Source organism: Pangasianodon hypophthalmus, chromosome 13 (genome assembly GCF_027358585.1).
Source record: "Pangasianodon hypophthalmus isolate fPanHyp1 chromosome 13, fPanHyp1.pri, whole genome shotgun sequence".
NCBI lineage: Eukaryota > Metazoa > Chordata > Actinopteri > Siluriformes > Pangasiidae > Pangasianodon > Pangasianodon hypophthalmus.
The window spans coordinates 1,010,391-1,037,596 of record NC_069722.1 but is presented as its reverse complement, the minus strand read 5'-3'; the positions used below and the strand labels follow the sequence as shown (position 1 = coordinate 1,037,596).

The window sequence follows — 27,206 nt, the reverse complement described above, 5'->3', positions numbered from 1 at the left end:
TAGCGGCCACTACGCGTCTGTGCGCCTCACTCAGAGCAGGAGTGTTACACAACTCTGTTATTTTACATTTATCATTTTCTCTCAAAATAATCAGTGATGATAAAAGTCTCACTCGGAGTGGAAGCTCTTTACCTGCTTTACTGTCTGTGTTGTTTTTCAAAATCACCTCCTGGAATTCAGAGCACTCACACTGCCAGCAGTGCAAAGGTTACATCCGGGGATTTTCCCGGGAATTTACTTGTCTCTTAATTGTTGTTGCGTTTGTGTTTTACACGAACAACAGCAACGTTATTTCTGAATCAATAATGAATTGACATTAAATTTTGTTATCTTACTCTCTATTTTCATTTTTTTTATTTTTAAAAACAGCAACAACAAAAACAACAACAGCAACAACAGCAATAATAACAACAGCAGCAACAGGAGCAACAACAATAACAACAATAACAACAGGAGCAACAACAATAACAACAATAACAACAGGAGCAACAACAATAACAACAGGAGCAACAACAATAACAATAATAACAACAGGAGCAACAACAATAACAACAGAACAACAATAACAACAATAACAAAAACATCTGCAATAACAACAATAATAATAGAAATGTAAGAGTAAGAAAAGTTGAAAAGCTTGTAATAATGAGAAGAAGAAGATTATTGCATTGATATTTTTTGCTTTATTCCTTTTTTATTAAACTTTTCTGATTTTTTAAAGTATTTTAAAGGTTATTAACTGTATAAATTTAAGAGAAAACATGAATGTGTTAGTACAGAAAACAGAAATGTCTAAAAACAACTGATTTAGAAGTGTAGTGCTTTGGGTTTAAACAACAAAATATCCATTAGTTTAACTTTTTTCATTCATTCATTCATTCATTCAAAAATTTTTTTTTTTAATTTTGTTTTTACGTCTTCAGGTCTGGAGATTAGTGCCTTCAAGTTCTGTACTTTTTCACGTGTTCTTGCACAAGATCCCTGAAGGAAGAAGAACAAGAAGCAGGAAACGAAACAGAATAAGGGAATCACTAAACATTTTAATTCAAAACATATTTTTAAACTACAAAAAAAAGCTAATAGGAAACGTTAAGCTAACTTTTCATCTCATCATACACTCGAGTGTCCCATCGTCCTGCTCTGGTTCTTCTCTGTAACCTTCATGCTGAAGGCTTGAGGGCTGTGAGTGACGTTTTCAGGTGAAAAATATTACGCAGATCAAACTGAAGCTCTGTATTAGATCCAGTATTATAACCAGATCAAATCCCAGGATGAATAAATGTTCAGCCAGTTTTAAAGAAATGATCAAGACGTCGATTTTCTTCCTTCCTCTTGTACAGTTTGTTGAATTCCACTTTACATCCCTCTAGTTCTGAGCTCTTTATTAGTAGATCTGTGTTAAATCCTGCGCCGTTACTGTGTTCATTAAATTTAAAGCCGTGTGTAAAAGCCACTGTGTGTGTGTGGAAATGCTGAAGACTGATCCGTCTGGCACAGATGAGTAAAATTTCAAGGATGCATCATCAGATTTCAGAGTGAAATCATCGTTCTTTGTTTGTTTCATATATTAGTTTGGGGTTTTTTAAAGGACAGTGTGTTATACCTGTGAGGTATTTCATCTAAAAAAAAAAAAAAAAATCCTGACATGAATGCAAAAAGAATGAAAACACTTACACAAAACTTACACACAACCATCTTCATCATCATCATCATCATCATCATCATCACTGCAGCCAAACTGTTGTAAAATTAAACTGGTTAAATTATAGATCAAACATCTTTGTGGTTATTCACTTCAGGTCACACTGAAAATGAGAGAAATCTAAACTTTAATAAGTAGTCATGATCGTCTTTACAAATAGTTTTGCAAATCATTTTATGGACAATTTCTGCAGATTTTATTCCAAAACATCATTATATTTAATTCCACGCTCATCATATATTGAGTATAAATTATGATTATTGAGTTTGTGTGAGTTTTAGATATTAATTAAAGAAGCTACAATGGACATATTTACTTATTTATATACTTACATATTTATAGTAAGTTTTATTTATAAAGCACATTTAAATTCAGCATTACACTGACCAAAGTGCTGAACAAAACCAATACAACAAATTCTAAAATAGAATAAAAACAACAACAACAACAATAATAATAATAAAACAATAATATCAACAACAATGACAACAGTACATGATAAGTTAAAAGCCCGGAAAAGCAAGAGAATAAAAACGTGTCTTAAGTCTAGACTTGAGAATAGAAAGAGAAGCGGCACTCCTGATGTCACGTGGCAACTGATTCCACAGACGTGGAGCAGCGACTGCAAAGGCTCCTTCGGATTTAAGTCGAGACCGAGGCACGTGTAATAGAGCTTTATTAACCGACCTGAGGGACCTGGGCGTTGAATGCAAATGAAGAAGATCAGAAACATAAGATGGGGCTTGTCCATTAAGAGCTTTGAAAACAATAAGTAAGATCTTAAACTGAATTCTAAAAAAATACAGGAAGCCAATGAAGGGAAAAGCTAAAACTGGTGAAATAGGATCGCGTTTTTTGGTGCAGTGTCGCATTCTGAACCATCTGCAGCTGTATATATTATATATTTACATATTTATATATTTACACGTTTACCCTGATGTTCCTCTTTCCAAGCTCACCATACCCACGGACCTGCTTCACAGTTCTGTATCTGCTGCCACAAGATGGTAGCATGCACTAAACCCTGCACACGGATCAGGAGAAGATCCTCACTTCCTGTCGTTTTCTCCTCCTCGGGCCATGAGGTGAGCTCTGCAGCTCCGAGTCGCTCCGATCTCTTCCCGGATAAACGGAACACATCCCGGCACCATGATCTCCTCAGCATCCTTTATGCTGCTCTTTGTCTGACTTCCACACCATGTTGCTAGGCAACAGCGCAACACCGTAAACAGTGTGCGTTATGAAGAGCAGTGAAGATGACAGAGAAGAAGGAGCTTCCTGGTGGAAGAGTGAACTTCGGCTTGAATCACTGAGCATATCGTCAAAATGGCGTCTGGATTTATAGATTAGACTCTGTTTGGGAGCTTTATGCTTTCATTTAGGTAATAAACACCGTGTGGTGCTGTTACAGTAAAATAATCAACGACAGAATGGTGTGAAGAAGCGGAGTTACTGCCACCACCTACAACAGCACGTCCCCGAGCGTTTTATTCCTCTTACGCCACAGCAACTTACCAATGATTATGATGTTTCATTAATTAAACAATGACGTGTACTTTGTATTCATTTATAGTTACATTTAATTGTGATGATTGTGGAACATCTGCATTATCACTTATGGCAGCTATAAAAAGCCGTTCCCTCACCAGGTGTCAAAAGTTACAGCTTTACCTCTGACTGTTACAAAGCACTGACACTGGAGACTCCTTCCATTAATGTTAAATAAACGTATCTCCTTACAGAAAACTTCACCATATCGATATCGTCATGTGAGCATCACTCAGGAAAGATAGAAAGACAAAAACGTAGCTTCTCTGTCGAAGTTGTTCAGTTGAAGATGCTGGTTAAACCCCAGGAGGTTGTGAGTTTAAATCCCACTGAGTTGTTGAGGTGGGTTTATACCGAGCATCACTGGAACATCACGGTACAGCAGGATCTTCATCGAGCTCAGTTTAGCTGGAATCAGTGTCTCGAGGTTCTGGAAAGTTCCTCCTCATTGACACAATGTGCATCTCTTCGATTAGCTTCAAGAAGACCTCAGTGCTACACCCACTTCCTGTACCAACCAAATGTCAGGGAGCGTAACTGCTGGAATTTACACGCATCACTGCGTACGATACACTCGGGATTAAGGATCATGCAGAACATATCGGAGCTGGAGATGATCACGGTGATGCGTTTCCTCTACAGAGGGACACTTAAACATTTCAAACATGACCGTTTTGGAGCGTCTGCTCTCAGAAGAGCTTTTCTAAATCAATACCCGGCTCAGGATTATTTACAGCAGGTTCACAAATTCAGTTTTCTCATCATGGATACAGTTTTAAAGGAACAGATAAAAACGTCCACAGCGTCCACGTCTTACTCAAGGACAGGTTTAGCGTCAGACGTTCGCTTCTTTACTTTTGCACTAATTTAATTAAATTGAAGCAACAGAAGTCTGTCCCACCCAAAATCAATAAATCTGCTTCAGACCACATCCAGGACACGGTGTGATTTACGGAAATCTATAAGATTTAAAACCGGTGAAGATCAACGTGTCAAGGTCTCTCTCAGGGGGGCGTTTACTTACACTCCCCGGTTCACAGCGTGCAGGTGTAAAAATAATTAAAATCTAAATATAATATATAAAACGTGTAAAAGTTCAAAATTGATAAATTACAATATAGAATTTCAGTAATATACAAGAAAAAGATACTGACATAAAAAATTCCTAAAAGCTCCCGCATTGCCTGAGTTCACCCATATGTGTGATTTTGCTAAAAAATGATTTTGATTTTGTGATTTTGTTAAAAAAAAAAAAATGAGAAGTTAAAGAAATAGTGTCTGAAGGTTTATGAGTGTAAAAACACATGCACGCTTCATAAACACCCCCAAAAAAAGCTCTACAGAGAGTTGTGTCTTTTACAGGAGCAAAATAACTCCTCAGGTCCATTTTGCGTGATTGCTTTAATGAATATATAATTACTACTCTTTCTAAAAGGCTAAAATAGTGGGCGGAGTCAATGCAAATGAATGACTTTAATCAGAGCTGTTTCTGACACTCAGGCTCACCCTTCATCTAATTATATTATTTTATATGCAATAATTAACTTTATTATCTCAGATGAGGGAAAAGTTTATTAAACAATAAAATAAAAACAGCTGAACAAGACACTAAATACTAACTAACTCTAGATACTAACTAACTCTGGATACTAGATAACTCTAAATACTAACTAACTCTAGATACTAACTAACTATAGATACTAGCCTACTCTCGATAATAGCTAACTCTAGATACTAACTAACTCTGGATACTAGCTAACCCTAGATACTAACTAACTATAGATACTAACTAACTCTCGATAATAGCTAACTCTAGATACTAGCTAACTCTGAATACTAACTAACTCTAGATACTAGCTAACTCTGGATAATAACTAACTATAGGTAATAGTTAACTCTAGATACGAGCTAACTATAAATACTAACTAATTCTAGATATGAGCTAATACTAGATACTAACTAACTCCGGATACTAACTCTAGATACTTGCAAACTCTAAATAACAGCTAACTCTAGATACTAGCTAGCAAGCTAGATAGCCTATATTTCTATTTTTCCATTTCAATTACATCAACAACCCGAAGCAAGAAAGTGGACAATTTGAATAAATCTAACAAATTCAATTAATTAGCTTTAATTTCTTAGCTAATATCGAGGCAAATGTCTTCAATGTTTTGGGTCTGTTTCTCCTCTCATGTTTTTTATTTTTGCACTTTTCCACCCCAGATAGATACGAACCCTTCATGATCACCACTTCTTTGCTCTGATGTTACTTCCTTAATTTAGTTATTCGTAAATACTATATGTATATATATATATATATATATATATATATATATATATATATATATATAGATATATATCGTAAATTCTATTCACACCACAAGGGGGCGCCATGCGACTGCCTGATACAGAAACCTTCGTTTTTTTTAAAAAATGGTGGTGTTCCCTGTCCCCTAAGCGACCGTAGCATTAAACGGCCCTGAATTTATTACCTGCTGCCTGAAAGTCACTTAAAGTTTTAAGGTTTTTTACAGTTTGTCATTGTCAAAGACGTAGACTGTGTGTAAATTAATACAACTGAAGGGCAGGTAATAAATTTGTTAATACGTCTGTTTCTGTGATGTAAAGACAAAATTATACAACGCTTTGATAATGAGAAAGTGTATCATGATTATTCATTAGTGTCAGAACTGATCAGAAAGTTTCTTAAAATATTGACGACAACAAATACTTGAGGCTGTGAAAAAGTTTTTAGTTTGCATTCATATTGTAAGACAGTGAGTGAAATAAAAACTGACAAATTAGAACTGAATTGAAGCTGTGTTTTAATTTGACTCACCCTCATACTTTGAACAGTTTTTTTGATGTATTTCGCCGCCTTTAATCAGCATTGTACTGAACACGTAATGAAGCACGCTTGGTTTTTGAGTTTTATCTATCATTTCCTCTGTCGACTTTGTACAAGATGGAATTATAATAATTAGTAATTTTTAAGTCATCTGTGACACACCTATTATTTACTAACTAACTCTAGATACTAACTCTAGATACTAGCTAACACTAAATAATAGCTAACACTAGATAGTAGCTAACTCTAAATAACAACTAACTCTAAATAACAGCTGACACTGGATATTAACTAACTCTAGATACTAACTCCAGATACTAGCTACCTCTAAATAACAGCTTACTCTAAATAACAGCTTACTCTAGATACTAGCTACCTCTAAATAACAGCTTACTCTAAATAACAGCTTACTCTAGATACTAGCTACCTCTAAATAACAGCTTACTCTAGATACTAGCTAACTCTAAATAACAGCTTACTCTAGATACTAGCTAACTCTAAATAACAGCTAACTCCAGTTACTAGCTAACTCTAAATAACAGCTTACTCTAAATAACAGCTTACTCTAGATACTAGCTACCTCTAAATAACAGCTTACTCTAGATACTAGCTACCTCTAAATAACAGCTTACTCTAGATACTAGCTACCTCTAAATAACAGCTTACTCTAGATACTAGCTAACTCTAAATAACAGCTAACTCCAGTTACTAGCTAACTCTAAATAACAGCTAACTCCAGATACTAGCTAACTCTAAATAACAGCTAACTCCAGATATTAGCTAACTCTAAATAACAGCTAACTCCAGATATTAGCTAACTCTAAATAACAGCTAACTCCAGATATTAGCTAACTCTAAATAACAGCTAACTCCAGATACTAGATATTTTTGTGCACACGATTTAGTCTCTTTATTTGGAATCTTGCTTGAATGTTGCTATAATTTACTGATCTGCCAATCACGATACATCACTAAAAAAAACAGTGACAGTTCAGTGCAGAGTGCTGCGGCGTCTCCTGATGGTCAGACGGTCACTTACATCCTCTCGGCATCCTCTTGACCACTTTCAGGCAACGTGGCCTCCTGGAATGTAATTATAGTGCGGTTTATTTTAGAGAACAGCAGCAGCAGGCCTGTCTGAGAAGAGAATCCGGCTGTAAGTGGCTGCAGAATGACTCATATCTGTGTGTCCTGTCTCTCACTGTGTCAGTCGTGGCTCCTCGGAGAGATAAGGACAGATCCATGGCCTTTAATAGCGTCGGGACCCTGCAGGGCTCCAGATAAAGCTGACAGCAGCACAATGGCGTGTGGGACGGAGGACTGGAGGAGGAACGAGTCACCACAGTGAGATGTTACAGTGAGATGATTTTTGAGCCTGGTTGTTTAGTACAAAGCTTTTCAAATGGACACGCTTGCAAATTGATGTTTTTTTTTAAAAATTCATTCCTCTTCAGTAAGGGCTTTATCTTGGTCAGGGTCACAGCGGATCTGGAGTCTATCTCAAGGATAGACTCAATATGGCTTGCGCAAGCTGCATACACTGCAGCCAGTTATTACTCTAAATGATTATGTCATCTGCACGGATCCTGGTCCTTGAAATGTTGAAACGTGTGCAGTGCTCTGAAAAGCCTGAATACAAATCGGTGCGAATTTGGACTTTGGTTGAAGTTAATCTGCCAATAGGCCTTGGTTAAATCTAGTGCTGAATAAAAGTGAGCTGCACCCAGCCTATGCAGGAGCTCGTAAATATGTTGCATTGGATACACACAAAAAACTTGGAAAACTGCATTCAACCTGTGATAATCCACGCAGAAATGCATTTCCCCATCTTGGTTTGGTACGAGCACAATGAGGCTTTTCCGGTCACCTGTTTCATTCCCAAATCCAGAATTTCGCCCAATTCTTCCTGAACCACTTTTCTCTCATCTTCAGGCTGTCTATACGGCTGCACGCGACCGCACCAGTCCTGATTTGTGTGCTCAAAAAGATCAGTGTGTTCAGGTGGGAAAGAAAAAACATCGGAACACTGACATTGCAACTTTGGATGGATTGGATGTTGGATATTTTTGGACTCAGGAGAAACAGATGTTGTTAATCCTGCAGGTAGATCAGTGACTGGATGATGTAGAGGAACAGAAAATAAACAGGGCATCGGAAGTACCTCCACCATCGCTCCTAACACCTCAACCCAAAGTTACACCCTCCCTCTTTTCTCCCTCTTTTTTTTTGCACTGATGCTATGAGGCCACTGGAACTCAATGTTACCAAACTCCTTTCTGTAAACACACGTCAGAACACTCATCAAGCTCCGTAATCCTAATATTAAACAAAATAAATGTTTTTGTAAGGCGTCTCCATCCAGGCTGTATTCCTGCATCGCACTCAGCGTTTCCCGGGGATCAGCTCCGGATCCAACACCACCCTGACCAGGATAAAGCGCTTACTGAAGATGAATAAATGAATGAAAGAACATCTTTAATCAGCAGTAATGTGTAGTTCTTTCTGTCTGGATGCAGTAAAAGGAGGTGTGTTCTGTATTCAGTGCACTTTCAGTTCGATTAGAGAGCTTAAATGTGGAACAAAGGTCATGGGTCACGTACTGAGGACACTTAAACGACTAAACTGTGCAGTCAGAGGGTGCATGTCAGAAAATATTAAACTCTCTCTTTCTTGTTCTCTCTCTCTTTCCCTGTGTCTCTTCCTGTCTGTCTGTCTGTCTGCATCTCTCTCTGTCTTCCTCTTTCTCTTTCTCTCTCCATCTGTCAGTCTCTCTCTCTCTCTTTCTCTCTCATACCATCTGTCTGCCTATCTGTCTGTTTCTCTCTCTCTCTCTTTCTCTGTCTGTCTGTCTGTCAGTCTCTCGCTGTCTCACTGTCTCTCTCTCTCTCTCTCTTTCTCTCTCTCTCTGAGTAGGAAGAGTCTGGCAGAGGATTTAGGAGTCTCGCCCACCCTCTGATCGATCCCAGTCTCCACACAGCCGTGTTGTACGCACACACACACACACACACACACACCACACACACCACACACACACACTCGGCCACATTGCAGTGTGTGAAAATGCTCTGGTGTGGATTGTGCTTGGCCCTGTGGCTCAGCAGCGTGCCGCTTTGGGCTCTTCCCTCCACCAGCATGAAGATCACTCAGGGTGAGTCCGACTCCACGGCATTTCTTACTTCACTCCTTCAGGAGCTTCGCACTCTCTTCTATCCTTTATCTTTAAAACTCGTGTATCTTTTGCATGTTGAGAGTTTCTTCCTGGAGTTTGCTCTTGTACTGGGTTGAGAATGTGAACAGTACAGGATGAATATCTCCCTGCTTTATGAGCATTTACACTGTGACCTACTTCAGGAGGAAGAAAATTAAAGTTTGAGCTTGACTCCCAGACTAACGCAGACTTCTGAGTTTTACACATTTATCTTAATGTACCAGTAAAAACAGCAAACAGAAAACATTCAGTCTTCTTCAGTTACTTTCTAGGATAAGATAACGTTTTATAAGAGAGTGATGAATATGAATATAAGTAAAATACGTATATATTTGAGTAATGTGGCCAGAATATCACGACAAGAAACATTACACCTGACCCGATGTTTCACCATACGTAATATACAGCCAGATATTTAACTATTTTGTGTAGTTTATCACTTGTTAGTTATTAATTACTTTATTTTTTACTTTTAACTTCTCGTTGTTTTTTATATGGCTAAAACAAATTTCCTTGTTTTTTTTTATTTAGTCTCTAGGCCACATGAGAAATGTGTTAAATCATTAAAAAGGTACAAAATTTAAATAGTTAACGAGTAACAAGTTACAAAATAGAACTAAATAATTAAAAAGGTTAAAAAGCGCTTATTACTCTAAAAGCAATACAGAGTTAAACAACATAACCATGACATTCTCAAAGAACTGTTTCATGACATAATTTATCACGATATCTGTATCATGTTGTCATGTCAGCCAAGATTTAATAAAAGTGTAGAGATGTGTATATTTTCACCTGTGTGCTTGTGTAGAGTCCATCAGACTTGCTGTAAACTCAAATCTGCTGTAATTCCGTATAAATAAATATCAAATAATGCACTGAAAATAGCTTAAAAATAACTAAATAACAAACACTGAGTGTAAATTTTCATGTCAGTGCTTTTGTAGCTTTTTATACTTTTTCTAACTTTTATAACCAACACCATTTTTACTAATTATTTCACCCTCACTTTGTTTGTTAAAAGTCAGAATACAGTAATAGGTTTAGTGGATGATTGTCATTTTCTCAAACTCAAATAAACATCATTTATAATGCACGTTAAACTTGACGTTGTTTTTCGGCTCCTCAGTATCTGAGTGATTGATTTGTAATTGGTGTTGCACTGATGCTCCATTCACAAATCTCCGTGTAAAATAAAAACATTTTAAACACAAGTAAAGTTTCCTTCATTGTGCACATTTCAGATAAAACATTAACAAAACCTACAAAATCATTTTTGCATGTTTCACCTCACTTTAACTACACTTTACCCTCAAATATAATCACTAAAATGCTTAACTAATCAGAATTGTTTTTTTGTTTTTTGTTTTTTTTGCATTTTTAGTTCATTCACTCAAACCTGTTACCTGAACACATTAAATATTTGGAATATTCACAACTCACAAGTACAACAGGAAGTTCATAAAAATTCCCTGAAGATCCTGAGAAGAAGAAAGTACAAAAATATCCAAATTAAAGACTAAAAGTCAATCATTAATACAAAATAAGTGTAAGTAAATCATTAGAATGTCCTTAATGAATGGATGCTAGTTAACAACATATTGTAGATTTACTAATTCTATATTTAAAAAAAAAACCTCAACACTTTTACTCATTTAAGAGCAAAATGCAGCAAAGAAACCTTGTAAAAGCAGAGATAGTCGGTTAACACGTTGTTTGAATGGTTAAATGGGAGTTTTCTTCAATTCAACATTGAAAAATAAGCTTTTTAAAGGGTTAAATGGCTTCCAAGAGCATAATGAGTTCCTGTTTTACTCCAAATAGCATCACATTCATAAACATGAATAAATTATTGTAATAATAATAATACATATATATATATATGACATTATTGCTCAGCTGTAGCTCCTTCTTTCACACCGGACACTGTGTTAGATGAGGGGCAGAACAGGAGTTGGAGAACCTCGTTAGAACCCATTTCCTCTGGATATAAATGTAAATAGATGAAGTCAGTACCACAGTTTTACCCTGTAACTCTTCCCCGTTCTCCAGCTCTGCCTCTGCAGCTTCCTGACTCGAGTCAGCCCGCCGTCTGTCCGCTCTTCTGGACCGAGTTCGATGGCTACTGCTACCGTTTCTTTCCCCTGAACCGCACGTGGGCCGAAGCCGACCTGTACTGCGCCGAGTTCTCTAACGGTCACCGGTCAGGAAAACTCGCCTCCATACACAGGTAACGCGGAGACGCGCGGATCATCCAGAGCACGCGTTATAGAACTTCAGCACACTCATTATAGAACTGACATGTCTGTGTTTGCGCTCAGCTGGGAGGAGAACGTGTTCGTGTATGATCTGGTGAACAGCCGCGTGCCGGGAATCCCGACGGATATCTGGATCGGCCTGCACGACCGGAGACAGGTGAAACCTCAGCGGTGGCGTGGAGCTCAGCTTGAGCAGAACAGGGTTGCCGGGGACGTGGAGTTTATACCAAATTAGTTAGGGTTAGTTTTGGAGCAAGTCCGCAGGTGGCGTATTTTTGGATTGGTTGAAAAATAATCCACACCCACCGAGATCATGCAAATTAAAAAAAAAGAGAAAATCATCGGAAGTAAATCTATAATCAAACATAGGCTGGTCGTGAGAGTCTAAACTGGTGAAAATAGTGCAAAATTTGGGAAAAGGAGGATTACAGAGCGGATAATGTCCTCAGCATGTGATGATAAAACACAGAAATAGAAATGCGTGCGCACTACAGTGACTCACGCACAGAAAGAAACGTCCCTTTTCCAGCTCCATGAGATTTTAGGGTTAGTTTCAGATCTTAAACTGTGATCAAGTGGTTTTTTTAAATCCTCATTTCTCTTTATACATCACTGTATTATTATTATTCTGAGACCTGGCAACCCTGGAGTGCATGGAGATGATGGAGATGATTGTCTCCTTGGTGACATAAACAACACAAAACATAACATAAAAATTTCCATGATTCATTTCTCACCCTTTTTTAAAAAATTTTTTTTTTGTTATCATTTTGGATGTCTTTTATCTCTAACACAACATCTGCCAAAAACCCTAAAAAAAAAAAAATCCCACATTTCTGTTTAGCAAAATTTAGCCAGTTACCTTTACAGCAGAAGCTAAATGACTTTAGTAGTTAGTAGCAAGTTTGCTAACACTGAGTTAAATATTATTTTGTGTAAACTGCAAAAGTTGCTAGCTATTATGCTACCTATTGTGTAAACCTAGAGCCAATATCACTAACATTAAGCTAACTGATATATTTTGTAAACCTGTAGCCAATATGGCTAACATACTACTGAGGATTAATCTAACTATTGTGCTAACTATTATGCTTACTGTTGAGTAAACTAGTAGCTCATGTCACCAGCAAGCTAGCTAATATGCTAATTATTGCAATAATTTATAACATAAATCTAGAGGCTAGCAAAATATTTACAATTATGCTAACTATTATATTTTGTAAACAAGTAGCCATTATAGCTAACAAGCTACTTAACATTAGGCTAACTTCTATGCTAACTGTTATGCTAATTATTGTGTAAATTAGCTACTGTATATATGTGCATATTAGCTAAATTAACTATATACTTACATATATATTATATATCTAACTATATATATTGGTTATCGATATTATTGTGTAAAACTGAAGCTAGTGTTGCTAGCAATGAACCCAACACTTTCAGTTGCAAATTATCTAACATTATGCTAACTATTATGCTAACTAGAAGCCAATGTCACTAGCAGGCTAGCTAACATTATGCTAACTATAATATTGTGTAAACAAGTAGCCATTATTGCCACCAAGCTAGTGAACATTATGCTAACTTCTATGCTATGTTAATTGTTCAAACTAGTAGCCATTGTTGCTAACTAGTTAGCTAACATTAGGCTAAGTGCTGTACTAATTATTGTTAAACCAGTAGCCAACATCACTAGCAGGTGATCTAAAATTAGTCTAACTTCTGTGCTAATGATTATGCTAATTATGTAGACAAGTAGCTGAATTCACTAGCCAGCTAGCTAACATTATGCTAACTATAATATTGTGTGAATTGTGTAATTTTGTGTAAGATATCAACCATTATGCTAATTATTACACCAATTATTGTGTAACCTAGTAGCTAAGTTGCTAGCAATCTAAGCAAATTATTATCCTTATTATTATTATTATTATTATTATTATTATTATTATTATTATTTAAACCAGTAGCCACTGTCACTAGCTAACTAACATTATGCTAACTAATGTGTTGTGTAAACAAGCAGCTGTTATCTGTACCATAGCTACAGATCATTAACTGATATGCTAACTGTTACACTGTTTATTGTGTAAAATGTTACTAGCAAGCTAGCTAACATTAGGCTAAATATTATACTGTGTAAAATAACAGTTAGCCAGGTTGACTAGTATGTTAGCTAGCTATTTCATTAGCTATTGTGGAAATCAAATCTAGCTAAAGCCCAAACCTCAGTGTTCTCATGATCATTAAAAATAATTGAAGTATAAATATATAAATATTTCTATTAGCATCTGTTAGCAAAAGGTTAGCTATAATTCCCTCATCAGCTGTAATTAAAACACGATGAACTCTCGGCTGAAGCTAGGCTAAGCCAAGCTAAGCTAAGCTAACCCACAGCAGTGTGGATGTTCTGTAAAGACCTCGGGTCTGATATATAAACCCTCTCAGCACAGAACCGTTTAATTAGCGAGGAACGCTGGTGGACAATAAACGAGCTGGATTTGTGTTGCAGCTTTAGAGTTAGTGATGATGTGGATAGTTTACAGCCTGGTGGATCGAGCGGCTCAGTGATCCTCCTGTAGGATCTACACAACACCATAAATCCTCCCCGAGCTTCAGAGAGAATTTGGGTTTGAGTAAAAACCTGCGAGCGTCACGGTGACGAGGTGGAGACCGCGTTCCTGCTACACGTTCGAGTCGAAACGCGCGGCTACGTTACATACACCATCAGGACGTTTTTCTTTTCTTAGATATTTTACTCAATTCATTTCAGTTTAAAATAATTCAGCTTTATTTTAATTCAATACACACGTACATACAAACACACATACACGTACAAATACACACATACCTACAAACACACATACAAATACACACACAAACATAGGCATACATACAGATACACATACATACATACAAACACACACGTACAAATACACACATACCTACAAACACACATACAAATACACACAAACATAGGCATACATACAGATACACACACATACATACAAATACACACGTACAAATACACACATACCTACAAACACACATACAAATACACACACAAACATAGGCATACATACAGATACACACACATACATACAAACACACACGTACAAATACACACATACCTACAAACACACATACAAATACACACACAAACATAGGCATACATACAGATACACACACATACATACAAACACACACGTACAAATACACACATACCTACAAACACACATACAAATACACACAAACATAGGCATACATACAGATACACACACATACATACAAATACACACGTACAAATACACACATACCTACAAACACACATACAAATACACACACAAACATAGGCATACATACAGATACACACACATACATACAAACACACACGTACAAATACACACATACCTACAAACACACACGTACAAATACACACATACCTACAAACACACAAACAAATACACACACAAACATAGGCATACATACAGATACACACACATACATACAAACACACACGTACAAATACACACATACCTACAAACACACATACAAATACACACAAACATAGGCATACATACAGATACACACACATACATACAAATACACACGTACAAATACACACATACCTACAAACACGCATACAAATACACACAAACATAGGCATACATACAGATACACACACATACATACAAATACACACGTACAAATACACACATACCTACAAACACACACATACAAATACACACATACCTACAAACACACGTACAAATACACACACAAACATAGGCATACATACAGATACACACACATACATACAAATACACACGTACAAATACACACATACCTACAAACACACACATACAAATACACACATACCTACAAACACACATACAAATACACACAAACATAGGCATACATACAGATACACACACATACATACAAACACACACGTACAAATACACACATACCTACAAACACACATACAAATACACACAAACATAGGCATACATACAGATACACACACATACATACAAATACACACGTACAAATACACACATACCTACAAACACACAAACAAATACACACACAAACATAGGCATACATACAGATACACACACATACATACAAACACACACGTACAAATACACACATACCTACAAACACACAAACAAATACACACACAAACATAGGCATACATACAGATACACACACATACATACAAACACACACGTACAAATACACACATACCTACAAACACACATACAAATACACACAAACATAGGCATACATACAGATACACACACATACATACAAATACACACGTACAAATACACACATACCTACAAACACGCATACAAATACACACAAACATAGGCATACATACAGATACACACACATACATACAAATACACACGTACAAATACACACATACCTACAAACACACACATACAAATACACACATACCTACAAACACACGTACAAATACACACACAAACATAGGCATACATACAGATACACACACATACATACAAACACACACGTACAAATACACACATACCTACAAACACACATACAAATACACACAAACATAGGCATACATACAGATACACACACATACATACAAATACACACGTACAAATACACACATACCTACAAACACACAAACAAATACACACACAAACATAGGCATACATACAGATACACACACATACCTACAAACACACACGTACAAATACACACATACCTACAAACACACACGTACAAATACACACATACCTACAAACACACAAACAAATACACACACAAACATAGGCATACATACAGATACACACACACACATACATACAAACACACACATACAAATACACACATACCTACAAACACACATACAAATACACACAAACATAGGCATACATACGGATACACACACATACATACAAATACACACGTACAAATACACACATACCTACAAACACACATACAAATACACACAAACATAGGCATACATACAGATACACACACGTACATACAAATACACGCGTACAAATACACACATACCTACAAACACACACGTACAAATACACACATACCTACAAACACACAAACAAATACACACACAAACATAGGCATACATACAGATACACACACATACATACAAACACACACGTACAAATACACACATACCTACAAACACACATACAAATACACAAAACATAGGCATACATACAGATACACACACATACATACAAATACACACGTACAAATACACACATACCTACAAACACACAAACAAATACACACACAAACATACAGATACATATACACACACACATAAATACTGTATATAGTATACACGCACACATACAAATACACACACATACACACACATACAAACACACAAATGTAGGCATACACACACATACTGTATATAGTATATACACACATGTACAAATACACACACACACAAATGTAGGCATACATACACACACAGATACATACTGTATATAGTATACACACACATACAAACACACAAACACAACACATTTTATTTTAATGTGTCTGCACTGGCTTGCTGGTGAACCAGTTAGTATAAATAAGTATATGATTAGTGATGTGATGTTTTCACCCCATGACCCTTCCTGTCTGTTTACCGATACTTCATTTGACTCAAACTCCCAAGAAAAGCTCAGAAAGGTTCAGAATGCGGACAGCTTGCTGCTTATTATATCCTCATTGGACGTGTTCGCAGGAGGGCACCATGGAGTGGACAGACGGATCACCGTATGAGTATAACTACTGGGACGGAAACCAGCCGGACGATGGAATCCACCGTATCTCTGAGGAGGAGGACTGTGTGGAGGTCTGGTACAGACAGAACAGCGGTGAGTCTCACACTCAACCTCCTGATGTGTGTGTGATGATGGCATGTAGTGTATGATGACGTTACGTGTGTGTAGCGTATGATGATGATGTTACTTGTGTGTAGTTTATGATGATGTTAGGTGCGTGTATTGTATGATGATGATGTTATGTGTGTGTAGTGTATGATGATGATGATGATGTTACATGTGTGTAGTGTATGATGATGATGATGTTAGGTGTGTGTAGTGTATGATGATGATGATGTTAGGTGCGTGTATTGTATGATGATGATGTTATGTGTGTGTAGTGTATGATGATGATGATGATGTTACATGTGTGTAGTGTATGATGATGATGATGTTAGGTGTGTGTAGTGTATGATGATGATGATGTTAGGTGTGTGTAGTGTATGATGATGATGATGTTAGGTGCGTGTAGTGTATGATGATGATGATGTTACGTGTGTGTATTGTATGATGATGATGATGTTACGTGCGTGTAGTGTATGATGATGATGATGTTACGTGTGTGTATTGTATGATGATGATGATGTTACGTGTGTGTATTGTATGATGATGATGATGTTACGTGTGTGTATTGTATGATGATGATGATGTTAGGTGCGTGTAGTGGATGATGATGATGATGTTAGGTGCGTGTAGTGGATGATGATGATGATGATGTTAGGTGCGTGTATTGTATGATGATGTTGATGTTATGTGCGTGTAGTGTATGATGATGATGTTAGGTGCGTGTATTGTATGATGATGATGATGTTAGGTGCGTGTAGTGTATGATGATGATGTTAGGTGCGTGTAGTGTATGATGATGATGTTAGGTGCGTGTAGTGTATGATGATGATGTTAGGTGCGTGTATTGTATGATGATGATGATGATGTTAGGTGTGGGTAGTGTATGATGATGATGATGTTAGGTGTGTGTAGTGGATGATGATGATGATGATGTTAGGTGCGTGTATTGTATGATGATGATGATGATGTTAGGTGCGTGTATTGTATGATGATGATGATGTTAGGTGCGTGTAGTGTATGATGATGATGATGTTAGGTGCGTGTAGTATATGATGATGATGATGTTAGGTGCGTGTAGTGGATGATGATGATGTTAGGTGCGTGTATTGTATGATGATGATGTTAGGTGCGTGTAGTGTATGATGATGATGATGTTAGGTGCGTGTAGTGGATGATGATGATGATGATGTTAGGTGCGTGTATTGTATGATGATGATGATGATGTTAGGTGTGGGTAGTGTATGATGATGATGTTAGGTGCGTGTAGTGTATGATGATGATGATGTTAGGTGCGTGTATTGTATGATGATGATGATGTTAGGTGCGTGTAGTGTATGATGATGATGATGTTACGTGTGTGTATTGTATGATGATGATGATGTTACGTGCGTGTAGTGTATGATGATGATGATGTTACGTGTGTGTATTGTATGATGATGATGATGTTACGTGTGTGTATTGTATGATGATGATGATGTTACGTGTGTGTATTGTATGATGATGATGATGTTAGGTGCGTGTAGTGGATGATGATGATGATGTTAGGTGCGTGTAGTGGATGATGATGATGATGATGTTAGGTGCGTGTATTGTATGATGATGTTGATGTTATGTGCGTGTAGTGTATGATGATGATGTTAGGTGCGTGTATTGTATGATGATGATGATGTTAGGTGCGTGTAGTGTATGATGATGATGTTAGGTGCGTGTAGTGTATGATGATGATGTTAGGTGCGTGTAGTGTATGATGATGATGTTAGGTGCGTGTAGTGGATGATGATGATGATGATGTTAGGTGCGTGTATTGTATGATGATGATGATGATGTTAGGTGTGGGTAGTGTATGATGATGATGATGTTAGGTGTGTGTAGTGGATGATGATGATGATGATGTTAGGTGCGTGTAGTGTATGATGATGTTAGGTGCGTGTAGTGTATGATGATGACGATGTTAGGTGCGTGTATTGTATGATGATGATGATGATGTTACGTGCGTGTAGTGGATGATGATGTTAGGTGCGTGTAGTGTATGATGATGACGATGTTAGGTGCGTGTATTGTATGATGATGATGATGATGTTACGTGCGTGTAGTGGATGATGATGATGTTAGGTGTGTGTAGTGTATGATGATGATGATGTTAGGTGCGTGTAGTGGATGATGATGATGTTAGGTGTGTGTAGTGTATGATGATGATGATGTAACGTGCGTGTAGTGTATGATGTTGATGTTAGGTGCGTGTAGTGTATGATGATGATGATGTTAGGTGCGTGTGGTGTATGATGATGATGTTAGGTGCGTGTAGTGTATGATGATGATGTTAGGTGCGTGTAGTGGATGATGATGATGATGATGTTAGGTGCGTGTATTGTATGATGATGATGATGATGTTAGGTGTGGGTAGTGTATGATGATGATGATGTTAGGTGTGTGTAGTGGATGATGATGATGATGATGTTAGGTGCGTGTATTGTATGATGATGATGATGTTAGGTGCGTGTAGTGTATGATGATGTTAGGTGCGTGTAGTGTATGATGATGACGATGTTAGGTGCGTGTATTGTATGATGATGATGATGTTACGTGCGTGTATTGTATGATGATGATGATGTTAGGTGCGTGTAGTGTATGATGATGTTAGGTGCGTGTAGTGTATGATGATGACGATGTTAGGTGCGTGTATTGTATGATGATGATGATGATGTTACGTGCGTGTAGTGGATGATGATGATGTTAGGTGTGTGTAGTGTATGATGATGATGATGTTAGGTGCGTGTAGTGGATGATGATGATGTTAGGTGTGTGTAGTGTATGATGATGATGATGTAACGTGCGTGTAGTGTATGATGTTGATGTTAGGTGCGTGTAGTGTATGATGATGGTGATGTTAGGTGCGTGTGGTGTATGATGATGATGTTAGGTGCGTGTAGTGTATGATGATGATGATGTTAGGTGCGTGTGGTGTATGATGATGATGATGTTAGGTGCGTGTAGTGTATGATGATGATGATGTTAGGTGCGTGTATTGTATGATGATGATGTTACGTGCGTGTAGTGTATGATGTTGATGTTATGTGTGTGTAGTGTATGATGATGATGTTAGGTGCGTGTAGTGTATGATGATGATGATGTTAGGTGCGTGTAGTGCATGATGTTGATGTTATGTGCGTGTAGTGTATGATGATGATGTTAGGTGCGTGTAGTGTATGATGATGATGATGTTATGTGTGTGTATTGTATGATGATGATGTTACGTGCGTGTAGTGTATGATGTTGATGTTAGGTGCGTGTAGTGTATGATGATGATGATGTTAGGTGCGTGTAGTGGATGATGATGTTAGGTGCGTGTAGTGTACGATGATGATGATGTTAGGTGCGTGTAGTGTACGATGATGATGATGTTAGGTGCATGTAGTGGATGATGATGATGTTACGCGTGTGTAGTGTATGATGATGTTACGTACGTGTGGTGTATGATGATGATGATGATGATGATGTTACATGTGTATTGTATGATGATGATGATGATGTTACGTGTGTGTTTCTCTTTTTTCAGCACTCAGGTCCTGGAATGACAACAGCTGTGACAAAGCTTTTCCTTTTGTGTGTAAAATCCCCATGCTGGAGCACTAACGTCCTGCACTGAGCTCATTACTGAGACACGGCCCTCACACACACACACGCACACGCACAACACTGCTGCTGAGAGCAACGTCCATCTGGGCTTCATTTAAACTAGTGACTCATCTCATCACACTCACAGACACACACACACACACACACACACACACACACAGTGGCTTGCATAAGTATTCACCCCCTTGACCGTTTCCCTGGTTGTGTAGTGTTATAATCTGGCCCTGAAATTAATTTAATCAAGATTTTTTCAAGTCATGAATCTACACAAAAAAACCCATAATATTAAATCAGTATAAACTGTGAAACTTATTTACAAAAAAAACCAATAAAATTTGCACGACTGCACAAGTATTCACCCCCTTTACTGTGAAACTCCTAAATTAGTTCTAGAGTAACCAGTTACCTCCAGAAGTCATATAATTAGTTAAATGGAGTCGACCTGTGTGCCGTTAAAGTGTCACATGCTCTGCTCTCAGTATAAATAAACCTGCTTCTGTTCCTGGAATGGAATCCAGAGTTTGTTAGGGAACATATCTAAACAAACGGCATCATGAAGAGCAAGGGGAGATCAAAACAAGTCCGGGACAAAGTTCTGGAAAAGTATCAATGAGGGTTTGGTTATGAAACTTGGAACATCTCACTTAAATCACACTTAATCCCTTATTTAAAAAAAAAAAGTTAAGAATACAGCACAACTATGGCTCTTGGGATTAGTAAGAGCAGCAACCAATAGGCCAAATGTAACTCTCAACATGATGCTACCATCAGCGTGCATAACTGTAGGATGATGAGCGGTGTTTGGTTTCTGTCAAACGTAACGCTTTCTCTTCAGAGCAGAGACGCTTTTTCCAAACAGGATTTCATTTAGATTTCTTTTTTTTTTTTTTTTTTAATAATGACTTTCTTCTCGCTGCTCTTCCATAAAGCCCAGTGTTGTGGAGTGTCCAGACTGCTGTTCTCCTGTGAACAGCTTCTCCCATCTGAGCTGTGGATCTCTCCAGTTCCTTCAGAGTTACTCTACAAAGCGATACACCCTGAGAACACCATCCCCACTGTGAAGCATGGTGGTGGTAGCATCATGTTCAGCGTTACGGTCTCCTCTGGGCAGAGTCGAGGCTCAGTCGTATTTAATATCTCTCTGTGAGACGCTCAAAGTTTGGGATTTTTTTTTTTTAAATAACTAAACCCTGACTGATACTTTTTTCAGAAATTTGTCCCTGACTTTCTAAGTATTTTATTTGTAAATTTATTAGTGAATAACACACACACACACACACACACACACATACACACTCCATGCAACCTCGCATGTTTTCATTCTGCTGGAACTGCATGATGTTTCTACACACTGATTTTTGTAATTGTAGCTCTTAGTTCTCATTAAACTGGTCAGTCAGCTGGTCAGGGTCCAGTCGGAAAGTGACACACACACACACACACACACACACACACACAAACACACACACAGAGCCTGTGCTTGTTTTTCACGCAGATGTTCGTCAGCGGTCTCCACCCTCGCCCAGCCGTCTGCTCCGTCGCCATACATGTGATTTGATTGTGAACACACACACTCCCTTATTCACACACACATATACACACACACACACACATTAATCTCTGTCTCGCTCTATAAGCTTCTGCTTTAAAACGTTTATTTAGCAACCTGTAAGCAAAGTCGGCGTGTCCTAAGTCACTGCTGTTACTGTAATTTTTATGAAGAGGCGCAACAAGATGACATCATTAAATAAACGCCTGCCAAAGACACACACACACACACACACACACACACAGAGTCATGGAGCGACTGGAACACACTCATCATTTATTCCAAACATCACCTCAGCCAGAGTTTTGTAATACATATATAGGCGTTTATTTCCTCTGATATCTGTAGTAGGGCCCTAGATAGGGGACAGAGTGCGCACTACGGAGGGTCCAGTGCTGCAAACTTCTCTAAAGTAAGGGGGGCATTTATTTACGCATATTTTATTCAAGGCAAGACACGGCAATTTTGGTCACATTTTTGGATAAATTGCATCTAGAGCGTGTCAAACTGTAGTAATTAAAAAATATATAAAAACTGAACAGAAAAGTGTTTCACATTACGTGAAAATTTGTTGTAGGCTTTAAGCTCCGCCCACTTCCCAACCACGTCATGGCATAAATCCATGAAAAGCCCGTTTTTACGTTATTATTATAAACACATCAGTTTCCTTTATAAACCTTTAAAGCCTCACACATTAAACCATATTGCATATATTTAAAACTCTTTACCTCAAAATACATTTTTTCTATATTCAGAACCAAAAATCTGTTTCTACATGCATTCATAAAATTTTACACGTTCATTCCTGTTCCTAATTAGAAGTATATTACAGAGGAATATATCCCAAAATGTTTATTATTGTTGGATTTATGTTAGATTTCATGCTGAAAAATGCCATAAAACATTTATTGTATAAACAGTGCATGGTGTTTTCTTGATTAAAAAATAAAGAAATGATTTTTCCAACAAAATTTTCTGTAAAAGTCTTTCTCTTGAGGGTTACAGTTCTAATTCTAACAACATCAAAAGACTAGATTTTTAGGACTAGATTAAGTATGCAAATTTGTGCATATTTACCTAGACAAAGTCTCATTTGCATAAAAAAAATTCCAATACAAAAAATACTTTGCTAATATATTAGCAAATATATTGATATAATAGTAATAATATCAATAATCAACTGGTGAAGATCTATAGATTTTTTTAAAAAGAATTACTGGTTCACCTTTAGCGTCTCGTCTTAAGATATTTTCAGCTAAATGTAAATATTATCAAAATAGTAAATTCTTTTTCAACATTTTCTCGAAAGTTTGAATCGTAACATTCTAAAATTAACATTCCTGTGACTTTACAAAAATATATTAGATAAAATACATTATAATAATATATTTGCTTCACAATGCTATTAGCACATTGCATTATTTAAAAATTTACGGAAAGGTTAATGTTGCAGTAACGTTGTCGGAAGGTTTAAATACGTTCTCACGACACCCAGACAGAGGCTTTTAGTCTAAAATTGTTTGCTAGCTAATAGTAATGCATTTTTTTTTGTTTAAAAGTGTATATTAAACAAATCAAAATTTTACTGAGTAGTTTTTTTTTTCTTTTTACGAAAATCTCTCTGCTAAAACAATAACTTTTTTCCACTGATATGACTTAAGTCACTGACAGGGCTAGCTAACTTTTTTCTAGCTAGCTAATTATTCTTTCAGTGATGCAGACAACATGCTCAATCTATCATCAGATATTCTCGTAAATTATAAAGCATTGATTTCTCATCCTACGTTCGCACTAGCAGATGACAAGCCTCTCATGTCGCATGTAGTTTGTGGGCGTGGCCAGCTTTGATTTATATTCCAATGACAAATCCTAGTAGCTGTATATCACTTCTAAAGCTATCTAGTTACAGACAAATTAAATAACGCACTAATCAGTGTGAAAATCAGTTGTGTGATTTACGTTACGAGCTCGGCTTCATGCTAGCTTTACTCTCAGACCAGATTAACAATACGAGTTAGCTCTACTAGCTACGTACACTCACCAGACGCACCAACGATCTCTGCTACTTCCTTCCGAACTTTTTTTTTTTATTTAAAAAAAAAGAGGTTGTATATGACAGGAGAAGATGAAACCACAGTTATAAGATTTCCTTCCATTTCTGCAGGAACGAACTGCGAGTCTTGAGCACGGAACTGAAGAAACGTCGAACTACAAGACGCGTGCTTGGATCTGTCGCCTCTTTACAGTGTCATAACTAATTTGCGTAGAATTGAGAAAATCTCAGGTCAGATGTCGCTGAAATCGCAGCTCCGTGTTGCACACGCACGCACGTAGGAAACGAATGCTCACCTGACGCTTCGTCACTCGCTTGTGTGAACACAGGTTCTGCTCAAACCTCATCCGATTTGTTGTTTAGTTTTACACAGAACCGTTAAAGAAGAAACCTTTTTCTAAGGCTCTATGCATGTGTGTGTTTTTCACTTTTCTGTCTTATGTGAACGTTTTTATTTTGTATAAAAGGTGACAGATGGAAACCGGTGATCCTGTGCTGATTGTTTTCCTGATTCACTCTTTTTCACTCCCGGTAATAAAGCCACAGTTTGAGTCTGGACTCTTCAGTTTTCCACAAGGTTCTCCAGGTTTGTCCATCAGTAAACACTCGTCTCTCATAAGTCTCTCACTTTCCCTCCATCACTCCATCAGCCGCTGACCCTGAAGTGCGGCTCTCACGGAACGGAGGAAATTCATTTTCCCAATTTATTCTCCTCGCTTCAGAACACGTGAGGAATCTTAACCTCGATCTGCACGCTGACCTTTGAAGGGTTTGTTCTCTCCGGCACACGAGCCTCGCCAATTAGTGCCTGGAACGTTCCGCTTTTGGATTCGAGCAACTGCTCAGATGGATTCGGTGGAAAAAAAGAAAACCACAGTGATTAAAAATTTATTTCAGCTTTCATGGAAAAAACACCAAGTGCTATGATTAATGTACTCATTATATAAAATTTAGAACCTTTAAAGGTTCTCTGCTTGTCCCTCTTCTTTGGACCCTCTTAGGAATCTAAGAACTCTTGAATTAGCCTTTTTTACTTTTTATATTATACACTCATATAATATTTAGGATCCTTAAGAGTTCTTTGGTTGTCCTTCTGGGGGAACTCTTAAAGGTTCTATGTAGAACCCTGAAACAACATGTTTCCCTATCAAACTATTCCATGTAGAACACTTTTAGGAGGCTAATGACCCTTAAAGAACCCTTGAATTTCTTCAGTTGTCCCTCTTGGAGAGCTATTAAAGAATATTCTCCCATTAGAAAGGGTTCTTTTTGTTGCTCAGGGAGAACCCATAAAGGGTCTATGTAGAACCCTACAATAAGGTATATTTCTGCTCATAATGGTTTCCAAGTAGAACACTTGTAAAGCTAAGATCCTTCCAAAGTGAACTTTTGAAGAACCTTTTTTTGAGGGGATGCTGATGGAAAATTTAGATCCATTAAGGGTTCTTTCTCACTCTGGGGGAACCCTTAAAGATTCTGTATAGAACCCTATAACAAAGTGTTTCTCTATTAGAAAGGTTTCCAAGTAGAACACTTTTAGGAGGTTAAGGACCCTTCATTGTCTGATGAATCCTTTTCTCTAAGAGTGTACCAAGAAGTGAAATGTTAAACTCCTGACACGTTCTAGATATTAAGAAGAAAACACACTTACCCGGTTAATACACACACTCTTAGAACAAAGTGTTTTCATGGGTTCTTTAAGTCATTCCGTCATTCCGCACTGCTCAGTTCTGGGAACGGTTTCCATTCACACCTGGTACAGTCCACACCCAAGGTCACTTCAGATCACTGTGTTCAGGTGGACCTGAGATCAGTTCCTGAGATCAGAACCATGTTTAAAGAAAGCATGAAGCCTCTAACGATAGCGATGATTGATGATAATGACCTGCGATTAAAGAAAATGACTACGATCTGTTTACATCATCAATCAGCGTGATCTGGAGATTAACTCCTGCAGAAAACAGACTCGCGTAAACACAAACCAGTGAGCTTGAGCTAACGAGGAGATTTTTTTCTGTCCATTAGCATGTTTCGGTTACGTGACGTGAACTTGCCGTCCATCGCCACTACTGTACGTATAGCTGTGACATGAACTTGCCGTCCTCCTATTGGTGGATTTTAGATTTTAGAGCGTCGTATCACATTATGCCTTCTAAGACCAATCTCAACTCACGATCAAAGATTTCTTATACGATGTGCGATTTTTCCTGCGACGGTGACATCAGGCTGAAAATGGTGCGGTATAAAACCGGCTTAACTGGTCATGTTAAATAAATCTAGTTTATACATGAGCAGAAGTTCAGCTCAGGTCTCTCTCTCTCTGAGTTCGTGTGTGTGAGGAATAAGTTCAGACAGATCTGAGAAGGTTGCCAGATCCTCACCTGGGAACACTCAATCATCTCTCAAGTACCGAATTCCAAACCAACATGGTGCACGAATCAAACACTCATGCTGAAATTGTGTTTGCCAACAACACACACACACACACACACACACACACACAC

The 27,206-nt window shown here is 37.6% G+C and overlaps 1 protein-coding gene and 1 long non-coding RNA gene across 2 annotated transcripts; both read left to right on the top strand.

Moving 5' to 3' along the window:
- The first annotated feature begins 19 nt into the window (after positions 1–19).
- LOC117598764 (uncharacterized) lies at positions 20–1,540 on the top strand. The gene is made up of 3 exons (XR_004579337.2): positions 20–207; positions 370–612; positions 924–1,540. It is a non-coding gene; the product is annotated as an uncharacterized LOC117598764 (long non-coding RNA).
- Positions 1,541–8,972: 7,432 nt separating this feature from the next.
- Positions 8,973–21,836, top strand: clec19a (C-type lectin domain containing 19A). Its single transcript, XM_034309761.2, has 5 exons — positions 8,973–9,249; positions 11,359–11,536; positions 11,628–11,721; positions 17,320–17,452; positions 21,021–21,836. Exons 1-5 carry the CDS (start codon positions 9,162–9,164, stop codon positions 21,095–21,097), a joined length of 570 nt encoding a protein of 189 aa, XP_034165652.1. The 5' UTR covers positions 8,973–9,161; the 3' UTR covers positions 21,098–21,836.
- The last annotated feature ends 5,370 nt before the right edge of the window (positions 21,837–27,206 follow it).

Excerpts from the sequence above, each read along its gene's own strand:
- clec19a (XM_034309761.2), top strand. The coding sequence starts at position 9,162 with ATGCTCTGGTGTGGATTGTGCTTGGCCCTGTGGCTCAGCAGCGTGCCG. Across the intron at positions 9,250-11,358 it reads CAGCATGAAGATCACTCAGG|CTCTGCCTCTGCAGCTTCCT; the intron begins GTGAGTCCGACT and ends CCCGTTCTCCAG. Across the intron at positions 11,537-11,627 it reads AAACTCGCCTCCATACACAG|CTGGGAGGAGAACGTGTTCG; the intron begins GTAACGCGGAGA and ends GTTTGCGCTCAG.